General features: G+C 51.9%; 1 protein-coding gene across 2 annotated transcripts in view; it reads left to right on the top strand.

The window, feature by feature from the left end:
- Positions 1-3588: 3588 nt before the first annotated feature.
- STUM (stum, mechanosensory transduction mediator homolog) overlaps positions 3589-20274 on the top strand; it is a 55045-nt gene continuing 38359 nt past the window's right edge. Inside the window, exons 1-2 of one of the 2 annotated variants that reach the window (XM_059412891.1) lie at positions 3589-3940; positions 15937-15966. In XM_059412891.1, coding sequence (XP_059268874.1) covers positions 3739-3940; positions 15937-15966 — 232 coding nt within the window. In that variant the 5' untranslated portion in view covers positions 3589-3738. The remainder of the gene's footprint in view (positions 3941-15936; positions 15967-20274) is intronic. The other variant, XM_059412892.1, reaches the window with a different exon arrangement.

Genomic DNA, 20274 nt, shown 5'->3' with positions numbered 1-20274 from the left:
GAACTAGCAGAATCATGTAGATGACAGACAGACAGACAGGTAGATAGAGGTATGGATTTGTTCACTATAGGGGCTGGCTCAGCAAGTCTGGGGTCCACAGGGCAGGTACTTGGGGTAGGAAGATCACAATCAGGCTGGAACCCCATGCCAAGGTCAAAGCTAGGCTTCCACACATTGCACTGAAAAGGAAGATCCAGAGGGAAGGGAGAGTGCTTATTGACCCAGCAGCTGTCCAGAGTGTCTCTTCTGGCTGAAGAAGCCAGGCCCATCCAGGAAAACCTCCCATTGACTAACACAAAGGGGCTCTCACGACATCTGCAGAATTCCTTCACCGTAGCACCAACATGAGCGCAAAACCTAATGTAGGCCTCGATCTCATGACCCTGAGATCAGGCCATGAGCCAAAACCAGGAGCTGGATTCCTAACTGACTGTGCCACTGAGGTGCCCCTGTGTTGGCTTTCTATCACTTGGGATGAAAAACCTCCTCACCCAGCTGCCATTCATCAAGCGCCTTCTATATTCTCTCACTTAATCCTTATACATCAACAAATGAGATCAGTAATATTTCTGATTTTGGAGCCTGAGGCGGAGAGAGGTCAAGATATTGTTCAAAGATGCGGAGCTTCAAGCCAAATCCTTCTACCGCCGATGCCACAGTGCCAGTGTTGGCCAGCAGGAGCCATCTATGTTGGTGTACAAATTTCTTGGAGTGAAATGAGTGAAAATGTGCAAAGTGCTTAAAACAGTGCCTGAGAGCAGTCTGGAAGCAGATCTCAGCAAAAATGTTATTTTTTCCCACTAAAAAGAGGTCTAGGGAATGTGCCTGGTTGAGCCAGCTCTCAAGTACCCGACCTGTGCGCCCCTTTGGAAATGAACCCTCAGCCCCAGTGGCTCTAACTGCCACCATCTGCGTCTTCCCTGCTAAGCCTCCAGACATTTCCTGACCTACTGGATTTGTGAGTGTTACCCAAAAGTTGGGTCAAGCCACGAGATTCTGGGGTAGTTTGTTACAGAGTAATAGTGCCTTGGAACCCCCATGTCACGCCACACCCTTCCTGGAAATGTTCCAGGGATTCCCCATGGCCACCAGGATGAAATCCAGATTCCTTTTCTCTTCCTTGCCAGGTTCCTGCCCACCCCAGAGCCAACTCCTGTCCCTCCTGCACACGCCCCAGCCGAGCCCCAGGCATACGGCAATCCCCAGAACGTTCCCTACTTTCCTAGACTTCATGCTTTTGTATGTGCTGCTGATGCCTGGATGTCTTTCTGACATCTAGACCATTAAGTGAATCATCTAGCAAGCTGGGAGATGTAATTCTATTTTCTTCCTTGAAATCCTTTTTTCCCCCCAAGGAAGAATAGTGTTTGCATGGCCCTAAAATAGTTCAGGTGATCTGTGAGAGAATATTCATAGAATGTGGGTTATTTCCTGGGTTTCTGAATAAAATAACAGCTATCTGTATGGATTCTGGGGCCAGATTGCCTGCATTCCAATCCTGGCTGTGTCATTTACAAGCAGATGACCGTGTGCAAGCTACTCAACCCCTCAGTGCTCCCAGGCTTATCCCTCATCCGCAAAATGGGGAATCCATGATACTCCGTAGAGTTGTGATAAGAATTCAGTGAGTGAAAATGTGTAAAGTGCTTAGAACAGTGCCTGGCAGAGAGCGCTCCGATCAAGAAGTGTTTGTTTTTTATTTTATTAAAAAAAAAAAAAAAGACGTTTATTTATTTATTTGAGATAGAATGAGACAGAGAGCACGCGCGTGCACAAGCACGGGGAGCAGCAGGCGGAGGGAGAAGAAGATTCCCTGCCAAGCAGGGAGCCCAATGTGGGACTCGATCCTGGGACCCCGGGATCATGACCTGAGCCAAAGGCAGCCGCTTAGAAGACTTTATTTTTTGTCAGAGAAAAGAGAGACCACAGGCAGACAGAGAGGCAGGCCCCCCAATGAGCAAGGGGTCCAATGTGGGCTCAATTTCAAGACCCAGGGATCATGACCTGAGGCAGATGTTTCACAGACTTGAGCCACTCAGGTGTCCAGGAAGCATTTGTTTAAAAAAAAAAAATAGGTCTCCTGCAGGTAGCTAGCTATTGCTACACCCACAGTGGGCAGCAGCTCCACGGACAGGCCCACATTTGCTCAGCACCTTGCCATCTGTCACTGCCTAACTCTATCACCGTGACTCAGTTGGTCTATTAGACCATTGAAGAAAGAGCCTGGGTTTTATTCCTTCCTAACTCTCCCTAGAACCAAAGTAGTATTCGACCTTCAATAAATTCGAATCAATTCCTGCTTTGATGTTACAGTCTGAGCCCAGAAGAGGTTGTGAGCTCTTCTGAGTCATACAGGTAATGAGTGGCGGAGTCGGGACTGAAATTTTCAGTCTTGTTCACCCCGACTGCAGGTCTGAGCTAATTACTGTGTGTGCACATGCAACACACGAGCCTGCAAGTGAGTGTGTGTCCGGAGTATCTTCAGTATCCCCTGAGCATCTGCTTTTAGAATTATTTTATCCAGGGACCCATAACAACCTGTGGTCTTTCAGCAGCCTTCCTCTGACCCCTACAATCACTATTACTCCTGGAGAAGGAGGGACATGGAGAGGGAAATGGATTTGCCTTCTTCTGATCATCCAGACTGTTCCCTTAATATCTGGGTAATTCCAACTCACAAAACGTCTCCCTAAGGTAAGAGATGGTTGCTTTCAACCTATCACTTTTCCAGGTGTAGAGGTCAGGGCAGCATTATTCAAAAACCCTAATTCAGGGGTGCCTGGGTGCCTCATTTGTATAAGCCTCGGACTCCTGATCTCAACTCAGGTCTTGACCTCAGGGTCCTAGTTGGAGCCTGCGTTGAGCTCCAATGCTGGGCAGGGAGCCCACTTAAAAAAATCCCCCCCAAACCCTAATTCAGTACAGGGGCTCCTGCCGCGGGTGAACCCTCTCGCTTCTACAAACTGTCACATTGTCAACACCAGACGGCGCTGTGTCCCCGCTGGCTTTTGAATCACCACGTCGAGCACACAAAAGGCCAGGTTTTCCTCCAGGACAGTTCACGGCTTGGTTCCCAACATCCCGCATTTCTAACCGCCTTCCGTGTGTGTGTATGTATGTATGTGTGTGTGTGTGTCTGTCTGTCTGTCTGTAGGGGACGGTCCCATCTTAACCAGTCGTGACCCAGTCTGAAAAGCCGCGTCTCCTGCTTTCAGCACTATTATCGACTGGAACGAAATCCCTTTAGAGCTGTGCGCCCCTGGCCTCCCTCCGCCCAGCGCTGTGTGGCTTTCGCGACAGGGCCCGCCGAGCACACCAGCCCCGTTCGCGGTGCCCCGGGCAGAGACTCGCGCCCGGCTCACCTGTTCCCGGGGGCGAGCTGCGTCCATCCCTCCCAGGACCTGCACCGCACGAGCTCCCTCCGCGTTCCTCTTCTACTTTCCTGCCTCCGCCGGGATCGGCAAGTGGCATTTTGTGGGGGGAGGCGGGGAGAAGGGCGGGGAAGGGGCCTGGCGGGGAGGGGCGTCGGAGCGCTGTCGCCGAGTGTCGCGCCGCCCTCTCCGCCCCGCGCCGGGGTGTGGGCGCGGCGCAGCGCGCGGCAGAGGGCCGGGCGCGTGGGGACGCGGGAGTGCGGGGTTCTCGGCGAGCCGCGCGGCGCCGGAGCACGCTGGCCGCCTGAGCTCGGCGCGGAGCCCGGGGCCCAGAGCCGCCGCCACCCGCCCCTGTGCGCGCCCCGCCATGGAGCCCTCGCACAAAGACGCCGAGACGGCGGCGGCGGCGGCGGCGGTGGCGGCGGCTGACCCCCGCGCCGCGTCCTCGTCCAGCGGGGTGGTGGTGCAGGTCCGCGAGAAGAAGGGCCCCCTGCGCGCCGCCATCCCCTACATGCCCTTCCCGGTGGCCGTCATCTGCCTCTTCCTCAACACCTTCGTGCCGGGATTGGGTAAGACGCAGCGGCGCTCGCGACCCCTGCGCCCTGAGCCCCGCCGCGGAGGGCACCGGGGGACGCCCTCGGGTGGCGCCCGCGCGCGCCCCGGCCCGCGCTCCCAGCGCCCCCAGGCGGGTGGCCAAGGCTTGCGGAGTGGGCGCCCGGGGGGAGGCGTCTCTTGGGGCTCCCTGACCCGCCCTTTACCTCCTCCCACCTGTGAGCGCGATGGTGCGGCCCCAAGAGCCGGAACTTTCCCGGGGACCCGGGGCCAGCTGGCGGCTCCCCCGGCCCCCGCGAGCCTCCGCTCCAGACGCCCCGGAATCCTGCCCCTAGCGCGCGCTCCTGGGAGCCCCTTTCTTCGAGGGGCTGGGGGCCCAGCCGGGGGAGCGCGGCGGCGTGGAGCTCCCGGGCGTTAGAGAGGTCCGCCGAGGTCGGGAAGAGGGGGACTAGCCGGGCTTTGGAGACACCCCGCGAGCCCTACTGTCTTCGCGGGGTGCGGACCGTGCGGGGGCGAGTGTCCCCTGCCTCCTTCCGGGGTGTCCGCGATTCCGCCAGCACCCGGGGAGGGGGACGGTCTCATCAGTTTGAATTCCTGTGGGTTTGGACCACTCTCGGCCAGAGGTCACCCCATAGCTCCCTTCGGCTCTCAAGAAAGTGGGGAGCGCGCCGATATAATTCTGTGTGGGACTCTGGCTGCCCGGAGGAGGCCCTGTTGCTCCCAGTGTCCCAAATTTTAAGAGTCCCATTACAGAGGTAGGGGTGCTCAAGGTTGCAGAGAGAAGTTTCCCTGACCCTCCCTCTCCTGACCCAACCGCAAATCTCTGTCTGCGTGCCCTCCCCCAACTCCCGGCTTGCTTGCTTGCTTGCTTGCTTGCTTGGCATCCGCTGTTCTTGCCGGGAGGCCCCCCCGCACCCCAAGTGCGTGCGGGACTAGAGCGGTAGCCACCTCTGTGCCCTCCCCAGGAGAGAGCCTGCCCCCGCCCCAGCCAGTTGCCAGCGCCTGGCTCCAAATTCCCAAGAACAGAGGTCAGCTGGAAGACGTTTGCTGATTTACTATGGCCTTTCTCACGGCCTCGCGCTTAGCCGGCTCCCTGGGGCGGTGCGTGGCCAGGGTAGCGAAGGTCACGCCCGTCCACGCGGGTCGCGTTCACTTTCCCTTCGGTGCTTGCTTCTGCTTGTGCCCTGGGTGGCTGCGGAGGCCGGGCTTGCAGATCTGTCTGAGCAGGAAGTTAGGTGGGCGGCAGCGGTGCTCCCCCCTGGCGGCGAGTCCAGCAGCCTGTCCCCTCCGTCCCCTCCCCCGGCCCAGGGCCGTGTCACCAGGCCGGCTGTCCCCACAGTTAGACGCCGCAGGGACAGCTAGCTGTTGTTAGTTTGCGTCAGAAATTCCCACCTGCTGGAGTACAAACGCACCGCCTAGTCTCTGGGGACCTGAAGATCACGGTCTGGGATGGGTCTTCATTCCCCTTTTTTAAAAAAAAGTGAAGTAAAGGGCACCTTGTATGGTCTTTTGCAGAATTAGATGCATTGCGTTCCCGTTTGGGAGGGGTCGTCCCAAGCTGCTGGGTGAGGGGATCTCTCCCCTCCGCCCCTGCCCACGGCAGACCGGCAGACCGATGCAGGAGGCAGCAACTAGCTGCCCACCTCCACGCTGTACTGGCTTTCCCAGCTCTCCCCACTCTGGGTTATGCCTCTGCCCCTGGCATCCAGCTCTGTCTTCCCTCTTTGCACCTCCCTTTGTTAGATCAGAATCCTATGGGATTTTTCTAGTAATACTTTCTGAGAAGCCAGAAGAAAATAAAGGGGAAATTAGCAAATGCAAAAGTAATAAAACAGGTGAGCCAAGGGTGTACAGTTTTCTGAATTTTCAAGGACCGAATCCAGGAACACCCCCCCCCCCACCCCGTTTTGTTTTGCTTGTCATTGTCTGGTTGGCAGGCGCACAGCTCCACCCCTCCTCCCCCCACCCTGCTGGCTTCTGCACTCCCAGGGAGGGGCTCCTGATCCTGGGTGGTGTTTCTCATCTGTAAGTCAAGGATGCCTTTCACTCTGGACTGTGGAGAGGACCGTATGAAATTCTAGAAAGCTCAGCGGTTGGGCAAAGAGGCAGTGCTCCTGGGAGAGTGGGTTCCTCTTGCCCCTGGCCCTTCTGCAGGGCTGAGCACTGCCCCCCACCACTGGGTGTGTTGGACACTCTCCAGGACCTTGGCTTTGAGTCCTTGTGGATCTCTCTGCAGTGGAGCCCAGGGTGACAATGCAGGCCACGCAAAACTTGCAGGTGTGTTCTGTTCTGTTGGCTTTTTTGTTGTTGTTGTTGTTGTTGTTGTTTTGTTTTATTTGTCCTCCATGAGCGGTGTGAGTGGCCTCAGTACCTGGAAATCATCTCCTTGGCCTAGATCCCCTCTGCCAGGCTCTGCCAGGTCCTTGTGGCTTATCTGAAGCTCCCATGAAAACTGAATATTGATGTCGGGCTCTGCCCTTTGATGAAATGCAGCTTTTTTTCAATGCATGTGCTCTCATTCATTCAACCAGCACAGAGCATCCACTACCTACCAGGCGCAGGGGCGTGAGGATGAGTAAGTCAGTCCAGGTGTCAGAGACTATGGGAACATGGAGGCAAACTTAGTTTGGATTTGATAAATGCTGTCAAGGCAGCAAGAACAGAGTGTTTGAGCACAGTTACTTCTTCCTAGAAGGACGTGGGGTCCAGAGAAAGCCTCTCAGAGGTGTTGTAGGAGGTGAGACCCTGCCTAGGGAGTCAGCCACAGGGCCGCAAGCCCTTGCTACCCTCACTTTACTTCCACTCTTCGAAAATGGGTCAGACCTTTGGCCCCAAGATTGGTTCTTTTTTCTGGAAACTTGCTCCTCTGCAAGTCTTTTCCACATCTGCAAATCAAATGGGACAGAGTGGGTGGAGTGGGGGGCGGCTGGAGGCAGGCATGTGGTTCCTCTGACAGGTGTCTCTAGTGTGAGAAGCCCAGTCCTTACAATCCCCGGCGACTTGTCGATATAAGTGACAGTGCTGTCACTCTGTCGAGGAAGTTTCCTCTCCTGGGATTTCTGATTTGTGGTCACTCTGACTCCTCATTGGAACAATACAAAAGAAATTTTAAAAATGGATGACAATAGGGGTGCCTGGGTGGCTCAGTTGGTTAAGCATTCGACTCTTGGTTTCCTTGGCTCAGGTCATGATCTCAGGGTCTTGAGATGGGCTTCTCTCTCCTTCTCCCTTTATCCCTCCCCCTGCCCATGCGCACAGTGTGCATATACTCTCTCTCAAACAAATCAGCAAATAAATCTTTAAAATCTTTAAAAATATCCATGGTCAGTAACTTCACAGTCCGAAAAACAGGGCATTTATAAGTTTATACACAATTCTTTACATATGTGATGAAAATTAATTGTTATGCCCCAGAATGGATGGAAAGTTTGTTAGGTTACAGACAAAATTATACTTTCATACTTAAAAATTTTATCTTTATTGATTGAGTTGGTGCAACGAAAATGTTGGTGACTCAGATGGCGACAGGGAAGTGACCATTACCCATTCCTTCAGACTAATGTTAGCCATAAATCGACTGTTGGATATTCATAAATATTTAGTCTATCTCTAATATACTGCCTACCCTTTGACACCCAACTAAAGTCTTGCCTCCGTAGCAAAAGAATCATGGGATGGCTCAGTTTCTGTCTTTCTTCTAGCCCCGAGGCCCAAACTGCTGATGATTATTGCCCTATCTTGTGGCATCTATTGCTGACTTTTTTTTTTAATTGTTTCAAGAGTTTATTTTTTGCTTCTGTAAATGTAAGTTCCTTGAAAGTAGCAACCATTTTAAATTTCTCCTTGATATAGTATAGTATATGTGAATGAATATTGACTAGAATTATACTCCTGGAATAGACATTGGAGATCATCTGGTCCAATGCCTTTATTTTATATGTAAGTACAGTGGTCCCAAGCATGCAAGGATCCAGGAAATTTACATCATATTCAACCTTTTAAAGGAAGTTATTTAAGTATGTATTTCAGTAAAACCAGAGAGTAAACCAAGAGAGAAGATACGAGATCCAGGAAACAAGGGATCCGATTCAGGGCAGCCATGAAAATCGAGGATAAAATCATTCAGCAGGCCTGAGAGCAGTCAGTCTTCTTTAGAGTGGGAAGATGAGGGCCCCAAGGAAGAGTTTTCTGAGAATGGTGTGAAAAGGGAACATTCCATAGAGCTAAGAGTATTATTGGGACTGCCAGAAATTAAACATTTGATTAAAAAAAAAAAAAGGAAGGCAATTAGTAACAACAGTAAAGACAAAAGGCTCTGGAAAAGCATTAAAATCCAAAAGTGAAGCAAAATGCCCAATTAGATCAGAAGGTCAACAGACTTCAAAAAAGAAGAATAAAAATATTCCAAACAATAAATGGAATGAGAAAGGATTTGGAAGGTATTGGGGATAGGGTGTAGAAAACACATGTTTCTTCCACCAACAATAAAAAAAAAGAGAGGTAATGAGCGATTTTGGGGAGACCAAAAATTTTTCAGGGAAGGCATAGCTCAAATATGAAGCAGATCAAAATGTGGCCTGATATGGAGCAAATGATGGAATATAAAAAAGGCTCTTCGAGGCGCATAGAGTCTGTGTCATTGGAACTGTGGTGCACAGTATGGGCTCTTAGCACCGCTTTGACTCTGCAGCAAAGAATATTTGCTTAGTCATAATAATATAAATGCTGCTCAGTGGTTTTCAGCTTTTAAAAGCAACCACAGACAAGGCGCTGAAGACTGCTTAATAATAGCTATAAAGGAAGATGTAAAGTTTTTCCATCTTGACAACATAAAAGGAAAACTATGGCCCGTAGAAGTCGGCAGGTGGATTGTGATAGATTATTATTCTCTATTATTCACTGTCCTCCCTGAAAAGAGGATGGCACATCTGTGCCTGACACTATGTGGCTTGCCATGCTTCCTGGGGAAGGGGGATCCTTCCTTCCCTGTGCGCTGATAACAGGCTTGGCCACGTGACTTGCTCTGGCCAGTCGGATGTGAGTGGCAGTGACATAGGCCATGACCGAGCAGACACTTTAAGGGGCCTTGTGAGGTTCTGGCATTGGTCTTCTTGTGCTCTCGTGAGAGTGGCAGGTCTCAGAGGGAGGCTGCTCTTCAGGCTGCTTCCCAGAATCAAAAGGGCATCAGAAACAGGGAACGGCACATCATAGGGCTAAGAAATAAGCGTGAGTTGCCAAGATCTTGCAGCAGCTGGCATCGTTACCACCCTAGGGCACCCTGCAAAGCTGACGGATGCAGAGAGGGTAGGGGAGAGGTGTGACTCCTCTCCCCGTATAAAGTTGGGGGCGTCGTCAAGAGATGCTGTCAGTAGTTTGTAGACCAAGAAATAAAGGGTACCAAGGTGATCAGTGTATGAACCGAAATAGGGCTATGTTGGGACAGTGGGACAATTGTGGGACGATGATATACTGGGATAATATTGGAACAAGAGCAGCGGGAAGTTGAGGGCTGATGTCAGTCAGCTAATCTTACATACCATAGCAGAAAGTCAATGCCTAATGTTGATAAAACATGAAAAAGCAATATAAGTATACGCCGGAGGTTAGAAAAACATCAGAAGAATTCCCACTCTTTCTGACATCACCGTTGTTTCTTTACCGACTGGTTCAGTCCCAGCAGTGTCCGTCCATGCTGACATTGTCCCCCCACCCTTTTAAAAATAGCTTGTTTTGATCTTCCACCCCCCTCCCGCCACTGCTCTTTCCCTGCTCCCCCTTACAGTACAGGTCCCTGCAGGAGTTCCTGGATTGGCTGCCACCAATCCCTCTCCGCTCGCTTTCTCTTGAACCCATTGTGGTCGTTCTGCACCCGTGGTCCGCCACTCAGCTGAATTGTACTTTGCAGGATCCCAAGCTCCTCCGGGTTGCTAAATCCCATGCCCAGGTCTCTATCTCCTCCTCCTGGAGTGCTCCGTAGCGCCAGACACAGTCCCCACGCCCTCCTTGAAAACACTGTCTTCCTCTGGCTTCTGGAACACTTCCCTCTCTTGGTTTACTCTGTACCTCACAGCTCCTTCTCCGTCTCCCTTGCTCATCTTGGCAGCCTCCAAACTTGGGGATCCCTGAGGCACTTGAGGCTCTTGATCTTGGCCTTCTCTTTGACCTTGCTCTTCTTCCTGCCTACGCCAGCTCCTTTGATGGTGTCTCCTGGCTTTTAGTTGCATCTTTAGAATGACCACTCCCAAAGCCAAATCTCCAACTTGGACCTCCCCCTGGACTCTGGAGTCTTATACCCAACTGACTTCCCCACACCTCCACTTGGAAACCACAAGGCATCCGACACTAACTCACCTAAACCAAGCTCCCGCTGTTCTTCCCCAGACCTGCTTCTCCCTCCTTCGCCCCCCTTGCAGCAAATGGCATCCATCCAGGAGCTCAGGCATAAACCCGGTCTCATCCTTGACTCCTCTTGTTCTCACACCCCACGCCCAATCTGTCAGGAAACGCTCTTGGCTCTGCTTTCAAAATCTATTCAGTGTCTGACCACTTCTTACCACGCTGCTTCTGCCTTGCTGGTCCAAGCCCCATCTTCTCCTGAATGGTTGCCATGGTCTGCTCACCTTTATTGATGTTCCTAGTGGTCTCTTTTCAACATGGCCACCAGGACTATCCTTTGAAATCATGAGTGAGTCAGATCAGGTCATTTTTTTGAGCTGGAAACCCTCCAACGGCTCAGCTCTGCATCACCCAGAGCCAAAGCTCAAGGTTTTATCATAACCCACAAGGGCTGGGGCCAGAACTTTCCCGAAGAAAGGTAAGATGAGCCTCAGGTATAATCTAAAATTTTCTGGTACCTATATCATAAAACACTAAAAGGAACAGGTGAAATTAACTTTACCTAGTATATATATATATATATATATATATTTTTTTTTTTTTTTTTTTAAGATTTTATTTATTTATTTGACAGAGATCACAAGTAGGCAGAGAAGCAGGCAGAGAGAGAGGAAGCAGGCTCCCTGCTAAGCAGAGAGCCCGATGTGGGGCTCGATCCCAGGACCCTGGGATCATGACCTGAGTGGCTTTAACCCACTGAGCCACCCAGGCGCCCCCCTAGTATATTTTATTTAACTCAATATCCCCAATAAATTTATCATCCAGTGCATGTCAATCACAATTGTTAAGGATATGTTTAATATTTCTTTTTTACATACCATGTGTTCAGAGTCTTACAGCATGTCTCGGTTTAGACCAGCCCCACACCAGGGCCTGCAGCTCCAGAGCGTCCTCTGTCCACCGTCCTTTGGATTCACCTCCCGCTGCTCTCCCTCTTGCTCACTCTGTTCCAGCCCTACTGGCCTCTTTGCCATTCCTTGGATATTTTATTTTATTTGTTTATTTTTTAAGATTTTATTTGTTTACTTAAGGAAGAAATAGAGCAGAGAGAGAGAACACACACGAGAGGTGGGGAGAGGCAGAGGGAGAGGGAGAAGCAGACTCCCCACCGAGCATGGATCCTGATGTGGGACTTGATCCCAGGACCCCAGGATCATGACCCAAGCCGAAGGCAGACACTTAACCAATTGAGCCACCCAGGTGCCCCCATTTTAGGAGCCACCTTCGCACCTCAGAGCAGTGCTGTTTGCTGTTCCTTCTGCCTGGCGGGCTTGTCCCACAGATATATATGTGGCTCACACATTCAGGACCTGCTACAGAGCCACAGCCTCAAGGCCACACGGCTGTTTTGTGGGTGCTGGGTTCCTCTTAACATGTACCACAGAGGGGGTGGCTTAAGCAACAAGAATTTATCTTCATGCTTCTGTAGGCTGGGCTGGCTTCTCCTGAGGCCTCTCTGCCTGGCTTATAGATGGCCGTGCTCTCCCTGTCCTCTCCCTGTCTTTGCTCTGTGCGTGCGCGTGTCTGTGTCCTAATTTCCCCTTCTTTTAAGGACACAAGTCGTCCTGGGTTAGGGTCCACCCAAAGACCTCATTTTAACTTAATCACCTCTTTAAAGGTCTAACCTCCAGGGGCACCCAGAGGCTCAGCTGGTTGAGTATCTGACTCTTGGCTTCTTCAGCTCGGGTCATGATCTCGGGGTCATGGGATCATGCCCCATGTCGGGCTCCCTGCAGGAGGGAGTCTGCTTGAGCTTCTCTCCCTCTGCCCTCCCCACCCAAATAAATAAAAGAATCTTAAAAAAAAAAAAAAAAAAAAAGATCTTATCTCCAAATACAGTCACAGTCTTAAGAGCTGGGGGTGAGGATTTCAATGTGTGGGTTTTGAGGGGACACAGTTCAGCCCAGACACCTTCCTAGATGATCTCACTTAAGACGGCAGCTCTCCCCTTCCTCTCCACTCCCCCTCCACCCCACACGCCCTACCTTTCCCTACTTCCTTTTCCTCGAGAGCACTGTTGCTGTCAAACATAGTGTATATTTAACTAATTTTCTCTATTGTCTGTTTTTTGTTTGTTTGGCTGGTTTGGGTCTGTTCTGTTCATCGCTGTATCTCTGCACCCTAGAACAGAGCCTCGTTCATGACGGGGTTCCATAAATAGAAGTGCTTGCCTTCGGGAAAGCTGGACTCGGCAGGGAAAGCTCTGAGTACAGGCAACTGTTGCTTTCCCCTAAAAGCCCTTTTCCCCCTATTTGATTTTTAAAAAACTGTGTATTACTTGCTTTTTTGTGGGGGGAGGGCTGGGATAAGAATCAATGCCACGGAAAGAGAAGGGGCTTTTATGTGTCACTGATAGGAATGTAAATTGGGACATCTTTCCCGGAAACCAGTTTGGCTTGATACTTTACGTATCAAGAGTCTTCAGGGGCGCCTGGGTGGCTCAGGGGGTTGAGCCTCTGCCTTTGGCTCAGGTCATGATCTCAGGGTTCTGGGATCAAGCCCCGCATCGGGCTCTCTGCTCGGCAGGGAGCCTGCTTCCTCCTCTCTCTCTCTCTGCCTGCCTCTCTGCCTACTTGTGATCTCTGTCTGCCAAATAAATAAATAAAATATTAAAAAAAAAAAAGAGTCTTCAAATGTTCATACCCTTTAAGTCAGTAATTCCACTTGCAGGAACTCATCCTAAGAAAACAATCAAAAACAGGCACAGAAAGTTAGGCATAAAGATATGCCACGAAGCCTTATTTATAACATTGAAAATTATAAACAAACCTGGGTGCCTGGCTGGCTCAGTGGGTGGAGCAGGCGACTCTCCATCTCGGGGTCATGAGTTCGAGCCCACGTGAGGCATAGAGATGACTATAAAAACAGTATTATAAAAAAACCCAGATGACAACAATAGAAGGATGATAGAATATTATTTACCCATTGAAATGTGTTTACAAAGACTTTCTGATGAGGAACAGCAAGCTGTAGGAAGAAATGAGAAAAACGTAGTTTGAAATTGTGTGGTCTGTAGGATTTCACATCTTTTGCATTTCCTGGATTCTAAGGCACTTCTTTTCCCCAGATGTGGATGTTTCTGAATGTGAGACTGCTATCAAGAGAAATGGTTTCTTTCTTTTCTTACTTTCTTTCCTAAAAAGTTGTTGCTCAGTTCATGGTGTGTTTCCTGATCAGTGCAATCTTTTTTAAAATTTATTTTTAAATTATTATTATTATTTTAATAAATATTTTATTTATTTATTTGACAGAGAAAGAGATCACAAGTAGGCAGAGAGGCAGGCAGAGAGTGGGCGGGGGGGAAGCAGGTGTCCTGCTGAGCAGAGAGCCCAGGTGTGGGGCTCGATCCCAGGATCCTGAGATCATGACCTGGGCTAAAGGCAGAGCCTAAACCACTGAGCCACCCAGGCACCTCTGATCAGTGCAATCTTAAAATCAAGCATGTACAAGGTAGAAGACAGACGGGTAGATAAATCCAGGCGACCCTGGGAGATTTACATACAGGTGGGGAGCGCCTGGGGGCTATTTTCTTCTTTATACTTTTACGCATTTCCCAAATTTTCTAAAACAAACACAAAACATATTACTTTTGTAATCCGAAAAATGGAACCAGCATTGTCTCCAGTGAACCTCCTTCCCGTAGGGCTCTGTTGGTCTAATGCAACTACTGATGTGTTTTCACAACGGTGACGTGCTGGGAGATGCCTGAGGCAGTGGGGTTCCCGCAGGATCGTTAATAATCAGTGTCCACGAGGCACTGTGTCAGGGGTGGCAACGGGTTCAGCACATTGCCACTCTCAGAAGCCGAGTGACAGCTGCTCCGTGCGTCTCCCGTGGGATGTGTCCTGCCGCAGCTTGGGCCAGGGGTGACCAGGTCATGTTCAGTAGCAACAACAGCATCCCTGTTTGCTCTGAGATGTTGCAAGGGACCAAGCTGCTGGAAGTGGTCAGCCAGCGGGTGCTACTAGGGAAGTCCGCGTTTCCAGTGAGTGTCACCGAGTGCTGAGCCAAGGAGAGTGACTTCCGAGCGCCTCTGGCAGGGCTGACTGGCTGACAGGGGGTGCGCTGTAGTAAATGGGTGTGTGAGTGTGGAGGAAGGGCCCCCCTCATGTGGTCACAGTGGTGAGGGAATGCTTTCCACCAGAACTGGTTGGCTGGGAAGTGAGCAATGGGCTGGACAGAACGACCTGGACGGCAGGGAACGGAGTAACATTTCCAGCGGTGGGTCCCGATTTCTGAAGCCCCAAGTGTCATGGAAGCTGGAGGCAGTTTCCGAGTTGGCTCTGGTTCTCAAGAGCACAGAACTCTGAGCAGGTCCCCTCACCTCTCTGAGCCTCTGCGGGACGGGAGCTCAGGACTCGTGCTTGGCCACCTCACAAGGTCATTGTGTTCTCTTAACCACTAGTTAGCATTGACCGAATGTTCTTTGTTCCCAAGGTCGTTTCTGGGGGTGTTCTCTCAGTGCCCCCATCCCGCAGGGTGGGCAGGACCCCCGGAAGCACTTCCTGGTCCCTCAGAGCCGAGACCTGGCTCACACATCCGACACGCTGGGGGTGCCCCCCAAACCCAGGGCCCGAAGCCCACCTCACTGTTGGGCTAGAGGCGATGCGAGCAGGGACCCGTGAGGAGTGTGTGTGTGTGTGCATGTGTGTGCAGGTGTGTCGCACACACAAATGCCCTCCCAGGCTTTAACTTTACCTTCCGAGTGGCCCAGATCCTTGAAACCCCACCACCGGGGCCAGGCCTGTGCGTTGGGCCTACAGTGTGGGAGCTTCCCGAGAGAACGGGGTGCGGGGCCTCCGTGCCCCAGGCTGAGCTGAGCTTACCAGGAACGGAGTTTCTAAGGGGATGCTAAGGTGAAGGTGTGGGGACCGTATTTTCTTACTCAAATGGCAGAACATAGGGATATACTGGGCATTTTTTGAAATTCACTGGAGAGGCTGTTTTCTTGGCAGAAGGCGCTGACACGAGACCAGGGCTGTTCTGGAAGCTGGACTGTGGGACAGGCCTGGCCGCAGCACTCTGAGGGAGCCGAGCTCCCCATGGGCTTTGGTCGTTGTTGACTGGGAAGCCCAGCTCCTATGCCAGGAATAATGTGGTCTTCGTGAACAGCCTGTCCCAAGACTCCACCAAGGAAATGGCCCAGGTATCCTGGGGCCAGGCAGCTTCAGGGCGGCTCCAGTCCCCGCATTTTCCCCAAGAGGGCCGTCCTGCCACCTCCATGCCTATTTGCCTCCGTGCCTATTTGCTGTATTTGCCACTTGTTGAATTAAAAGTGTGTGCGGGCCTTGCAGCGATCTGAGGGGGACTGTGGGCTGGAGACCCGTCAGCCCTTCCCAGCACTGCGGTCGCACAACCAGGAGGCCGCCATCGCCGGCGGGTGTGAGCCGGACTCACATGTGTCCCGGAAGCGAGCGGTACGAGTGACTTGCTTTATGGTGACCCTTGCTTTACTGGGGAGCACTGGCGCCCAGCCCGCTGTGTCTTCTGGGACCCCCCGCACACACTGGAACAGTCACTTTTTCAGTGTCCCGTTCTGTGGTTTTTGGCCCTTTGACCGTCCTTTGTGCTCCCCCGGCCCCGTCCTCCAGTCTTACTCCTGACCACCTTCTTGCAGATCCTGGGCCGTGTGACGTCACAAGAACACGTGAGTACAGGTGCCTTCAAGGAAGCTTCTGGCCTTGCTGCCTGGCGACGGGGGTGGGGGTGGTGGTGCAGGAGCCTGTGTTTGGGTGGGCTGGGCACATGCATGCAGGTCGCCTGGAGGCTCCTGAGAGTGAGAAGCATCTGGAAGCCAGGAAGGAAGATGGACAGCGAGGCACCAGCACAGAAGCCAAACCCTGGGAGTTTTCCCAGGTGCAGAGGCACCTTCCCTGTGGGGATAGGCCAGCTCTGGCTGGGCCCGTGCATGTGACAGGTGTCTCCCTCAGGCCTGGCTGCAGGAGCCATGCAACAGATGTGGGCCCTCCTGGGTCACAGGGCGGTCAGTGCAGCCGGGGCTCAACGTTTCTGGGCCTACACGGTCTGTGCCCCCAGATGACAGCTTTGCTCGCATCTCAGCTCTGACTACTTGCTCTGCTGTGAAGCCCTCGGCAGCTCCCCACCACCCACAGGCCCAGTTCCTACTCCACGCCGGGCCCTCGGGACCCAGGGAACTTGCCCTGCTCTCCCCCACTGGTTTCTTTAGTCCACGGTGCCCCTGTGCCTGGGATTGCCTCCCCCCATCGGGGGTAGCACCTGCCTGGCTGTCAAAGCCCACCACAGATGGCCCCCTTGACCCCTCTGTGAGGTGAACTCCCCCTTCCAGGACTGTCGGACCACTCAGGACATTCCCCTTGTTCCCCGGAAATTCTGATTCTTCTGTTGTTTTAATCTTTTATAAAAATATATATTTTAAGTTTTATTTATTGACGTCCTCTCTACACCACACGTGGAGGTCGAACTCAAAATACCGAGATCTAGAGTTGCTTGCTCCTCTGACTGAGCCAGCCGGTGCCCCTCTGTCGTCTTAGTCTTACATGAACCATTTCCTTGAGGGTCGGGGCCGTGTGTGACCTACCCTCTGCCTCGCCGGGCGCCTAGCACCCCGGTTGCGTGCAAGCCAGGCTAAACACTTAGTGATTTCCGGTTGTAGGGGTGGAGTCCTTGTTCCTTGAACCTAGTGAACCCAAACCTAAGGGATGCAGGCTTTTGTGTCACTCTTCAGCCTTCCCAGCTCAGAGGAAGTGGGGGGCAGGGTTCTCAGGACTGTAGCTGGGATGGTGGGGGCTGTCTCTGAGGAGTCCTTGGTGGTGGTGGTGTCCCAGCCGCTCCAGGGAGGGACGTGGAGCAGAGGATGTTGGCTGCCCCCTCGCTGAGACAGAGCACCTGCTCTGTGGGGAAATCACTGGGACAGTCATGAGCTTGCTGAGAAGAGCAGGGCCACCGCCCGTCCCTTCAAGTGGTGTAGCTAATGGCTGAGAAGTTGTGGGGGGCGGGAACCGTGGAGATGATCAAACCCAGTAAACCGTTTTGATCAAGACTGGTTCACGTGATAGCCATCAAATTAAATCTGGGGGAAATTCTGGTAGGGAGCAGGATATTTGCGTGGTCTTAAAGTGCCTCCATAGAGGGTTTGTGACTTGCAAAGGGAAAAAATCACGCAGCATCCTGACTGAGTGAACAGAATAACGTGACCTGGACCTTGAAAACATTACACCAGAGGAAGGAAGCCGGTCATGAAAGACCCCGCACTGTACGTCAGCATTTATATGGACAGAGGTGGAGGGCAGCTTGGCCGAGGAGTGTGGCTGGGAGCACATGGGAGGGGCTGCTAATGTCTAGGGAGGTTCTTCTGGGGTGGAGAAAGTGTCTGGAAACTGGTTGTTCTTGGTTGCACACCGAATTATTAAATGGGTAAATGCTATGGAATGTGAATGATAATCCCAGTGAAGCGGTTAAAGGGTTGGCATCTCCAAGGTAGCACAGATGAACATCGCGTGGGATTTCCTGGGAGGAACACACCATCCCAACCCAGGTGCATGGCCCGAGTCTACGAGGGAGGAACCAGAGGAGCCCAGACCGAGGAGCAGTCCACAAAATACCTCACCAGTATCCTTGAAAAGCATCATTGTCACGAAAGATTAAAGAAGACTACACAAACTTGAAAACCAAATTGCAAAGCATGATCTTGGATTGGCTCCTATACTGGAGGAAAAAAGAATCCCAAGAAAGACATTGTTGAGACAGTTGGCAAAATTGGAATATGGGCTGTCAACTAGATAAATATTGTATCCATGTTACGATTTCCTGAAATCCGTCATGGTGCTATGGATATGTAAAAACACAATTTTGTTGCTAGAAACACGCCGAAGTGTTAAGAGGTGGAGAGCCATAATGGACACAGCCTATTTCACAGGGTTCAGAAAAATAAATAATAATATGGAAGAAAGAGGGGCGCCTGGGTGGCTCAGTGGGTTAAGCATCTGCCTTCGGCTCAGGTCATGATCTCAGGGTCCTGAGATGGAGCCCCACTTCGGGCTCTCTGCCCAGCGGGGAGCCTGCTTTCCTCTCTCTCTCTCTGCCTGCCTCTCTGTCTGCTTGTGATCTCTCTATGTCAAATGAATAAATAAAATCTTTAAAAAAAATAATAGGGAGGAAAGAGAATGACATGTGTAGCAAAGCATTAAGAATTGGTAATCTGCATAAAGGGTAGACAGAAGTTTCTGTATTATTTGTGAAAACTTTTCTGCAAGTGTGGAAGTATTTGAAAACAAAAATTATAAAATTATGTAGTTAAAAGTCAGATACATTCAGATGTCTCAGATGTAGCGATTACAGCTAAAGCCAAAGAACTGTAAGTTTTTTCTTATCACTGAAGTTCTGCTAGTTCTGGAGTTCACAAACTCTGGCCATCAGGGGCCGCAGGGATAGAGTTGTGGTGAGGTGGAATTGGTGTGCAGGGAGTACAGGGTCCAGATCCCCAGAAGAGACTTTCCCTGGGACTCCTACCACTTAAACCCCGAGGTCACGTAGAAGTTTACCCTTTGGGCACATGAGCAGTTCCTCTGGCCCATCAATGCAGGCTCAGGCCTAACTGGGAAATGAGTTTCTGCCCACCCTGGGAGATACAGTGAGCCCATAGCAAGCTTCCTTTACCGTGTCTGGTTGGACCTAGACCCACTGCCCATGCAGCCCGCTTCTGGGGTCAACCAGGAATCCGAACACTGCAGCCAGAGCTGGCGCAATCCCAGTGGTACAGATCTCTTTTGGAGAAGCCTTGTTTCTTGGTTATTCCTGTTCATCTTCTCCCAGTGGAGTCCGAGAATCATTTGTGGACCTCAAAGAAACCAACCTCAAACCAACCGCCAGCGAGCACGTCATGCCGTCATGCCAGGAGAGCGTGGGAGAGCCCCTCCCTGGCCTTGGCTGCTCTGGGGGCACCTGTGGTTGAAATGCAAGTGGAATTCTTCCAGAAATCACTCTGTGGCCTGACTCAGAGGTGGAAAAAAACAAAAACAAACCCAAAACCATAACCACCTTGGGCCCCCAGAACTGGGGTTCTTAGAGGTTCAGAGCAGAAAGGGGCCCATGGAGGATGCACCGAGGCTCGCAGGTTGGGTGAGGCCAGGTTCAGTCGGTCCTGGTCTCACTGCCCGGGGCTGGACTCCGAGTCTGATACATCCTGAGAAGAGGGGCCTTAGTGCTTGGGAATTGATGTGAACTGAAGGAAAAGCAGGCAAAAGCCACGGCGTTGGCAAGGGACCCGATCGCTCGCGCCCACTCTTGGATGGGACTGTTGTGTTTTATCTTCCCTGCTAGCTCTCACTCTGGCCTGTGCAGCTGGCGCGGAGGGACGCTCTCGACCTCCCTGCATGGATTCTCAGGCATGCTTAGAGACGGACAAGAGCGGTCCTCGAAGGCAGACCAGGGGAAGGCAGCGGTGAGCACCTGGGTCTGCCCAGTGCTGTTTGCATCCCATCATTTCGTGTTCTGCTTGCGGTTCCCTACCCCCCACCCCCAGCCATCAGGGGATCGGCGTCAGCACCAGTCGTGATTCTTAACGCGAGTCTGAAGATCGTTAACCCCGACTGGGGGACAGTGGCTGGAGTGTGCTAGGAAACCAAGTGTCTGTTCTTGTGAATCATCTGGTCTACCTGCTGCTCTCATTTTCGCGTTTCCCGTTCATCCCGTGGGTTGGTCTTGCTTCTCGGATGACACCTACTCTGTGTGTCTTCCCCAACTGTCGGTCCCGTGCAGAGAGCACAGCTGGGTCCCAGCATACCTGCCGACTGATAATGAGTCCGGAGGGAGAGCGTGGCCTGTGCTGGGCTGAGAGCCGCTCTCTTGGCTTCTCTTCTGGCTCTGCCACGTGGGCCGCCGTGGGCTAATGGGGCTCCCGTCCCTGTCTGGGCCCCACCGAAGCAGGGGTGCTTACCAGTCCTGCCTCTTTGTTGCCGAGGTAGTCAAAGACCAG

The sequence above is a fragment of the Mustela nigripes genome, chromosome 10, assembly GCF_022355385.1.
Source record: "Mustela nigripes isolate SB6536 chromosome 10, MUSNIG.SB6536, whole genome shotgun sequence".
Lineage (NCBI taxonomy): Eukaryota > Metazoa > Chordata > Mammalia > Carnivora > Mustelidae > Mustela > Mustela nigripes.
This window is presented reverse-complemented; position numbering and strand designations above follow the sequence as displayed.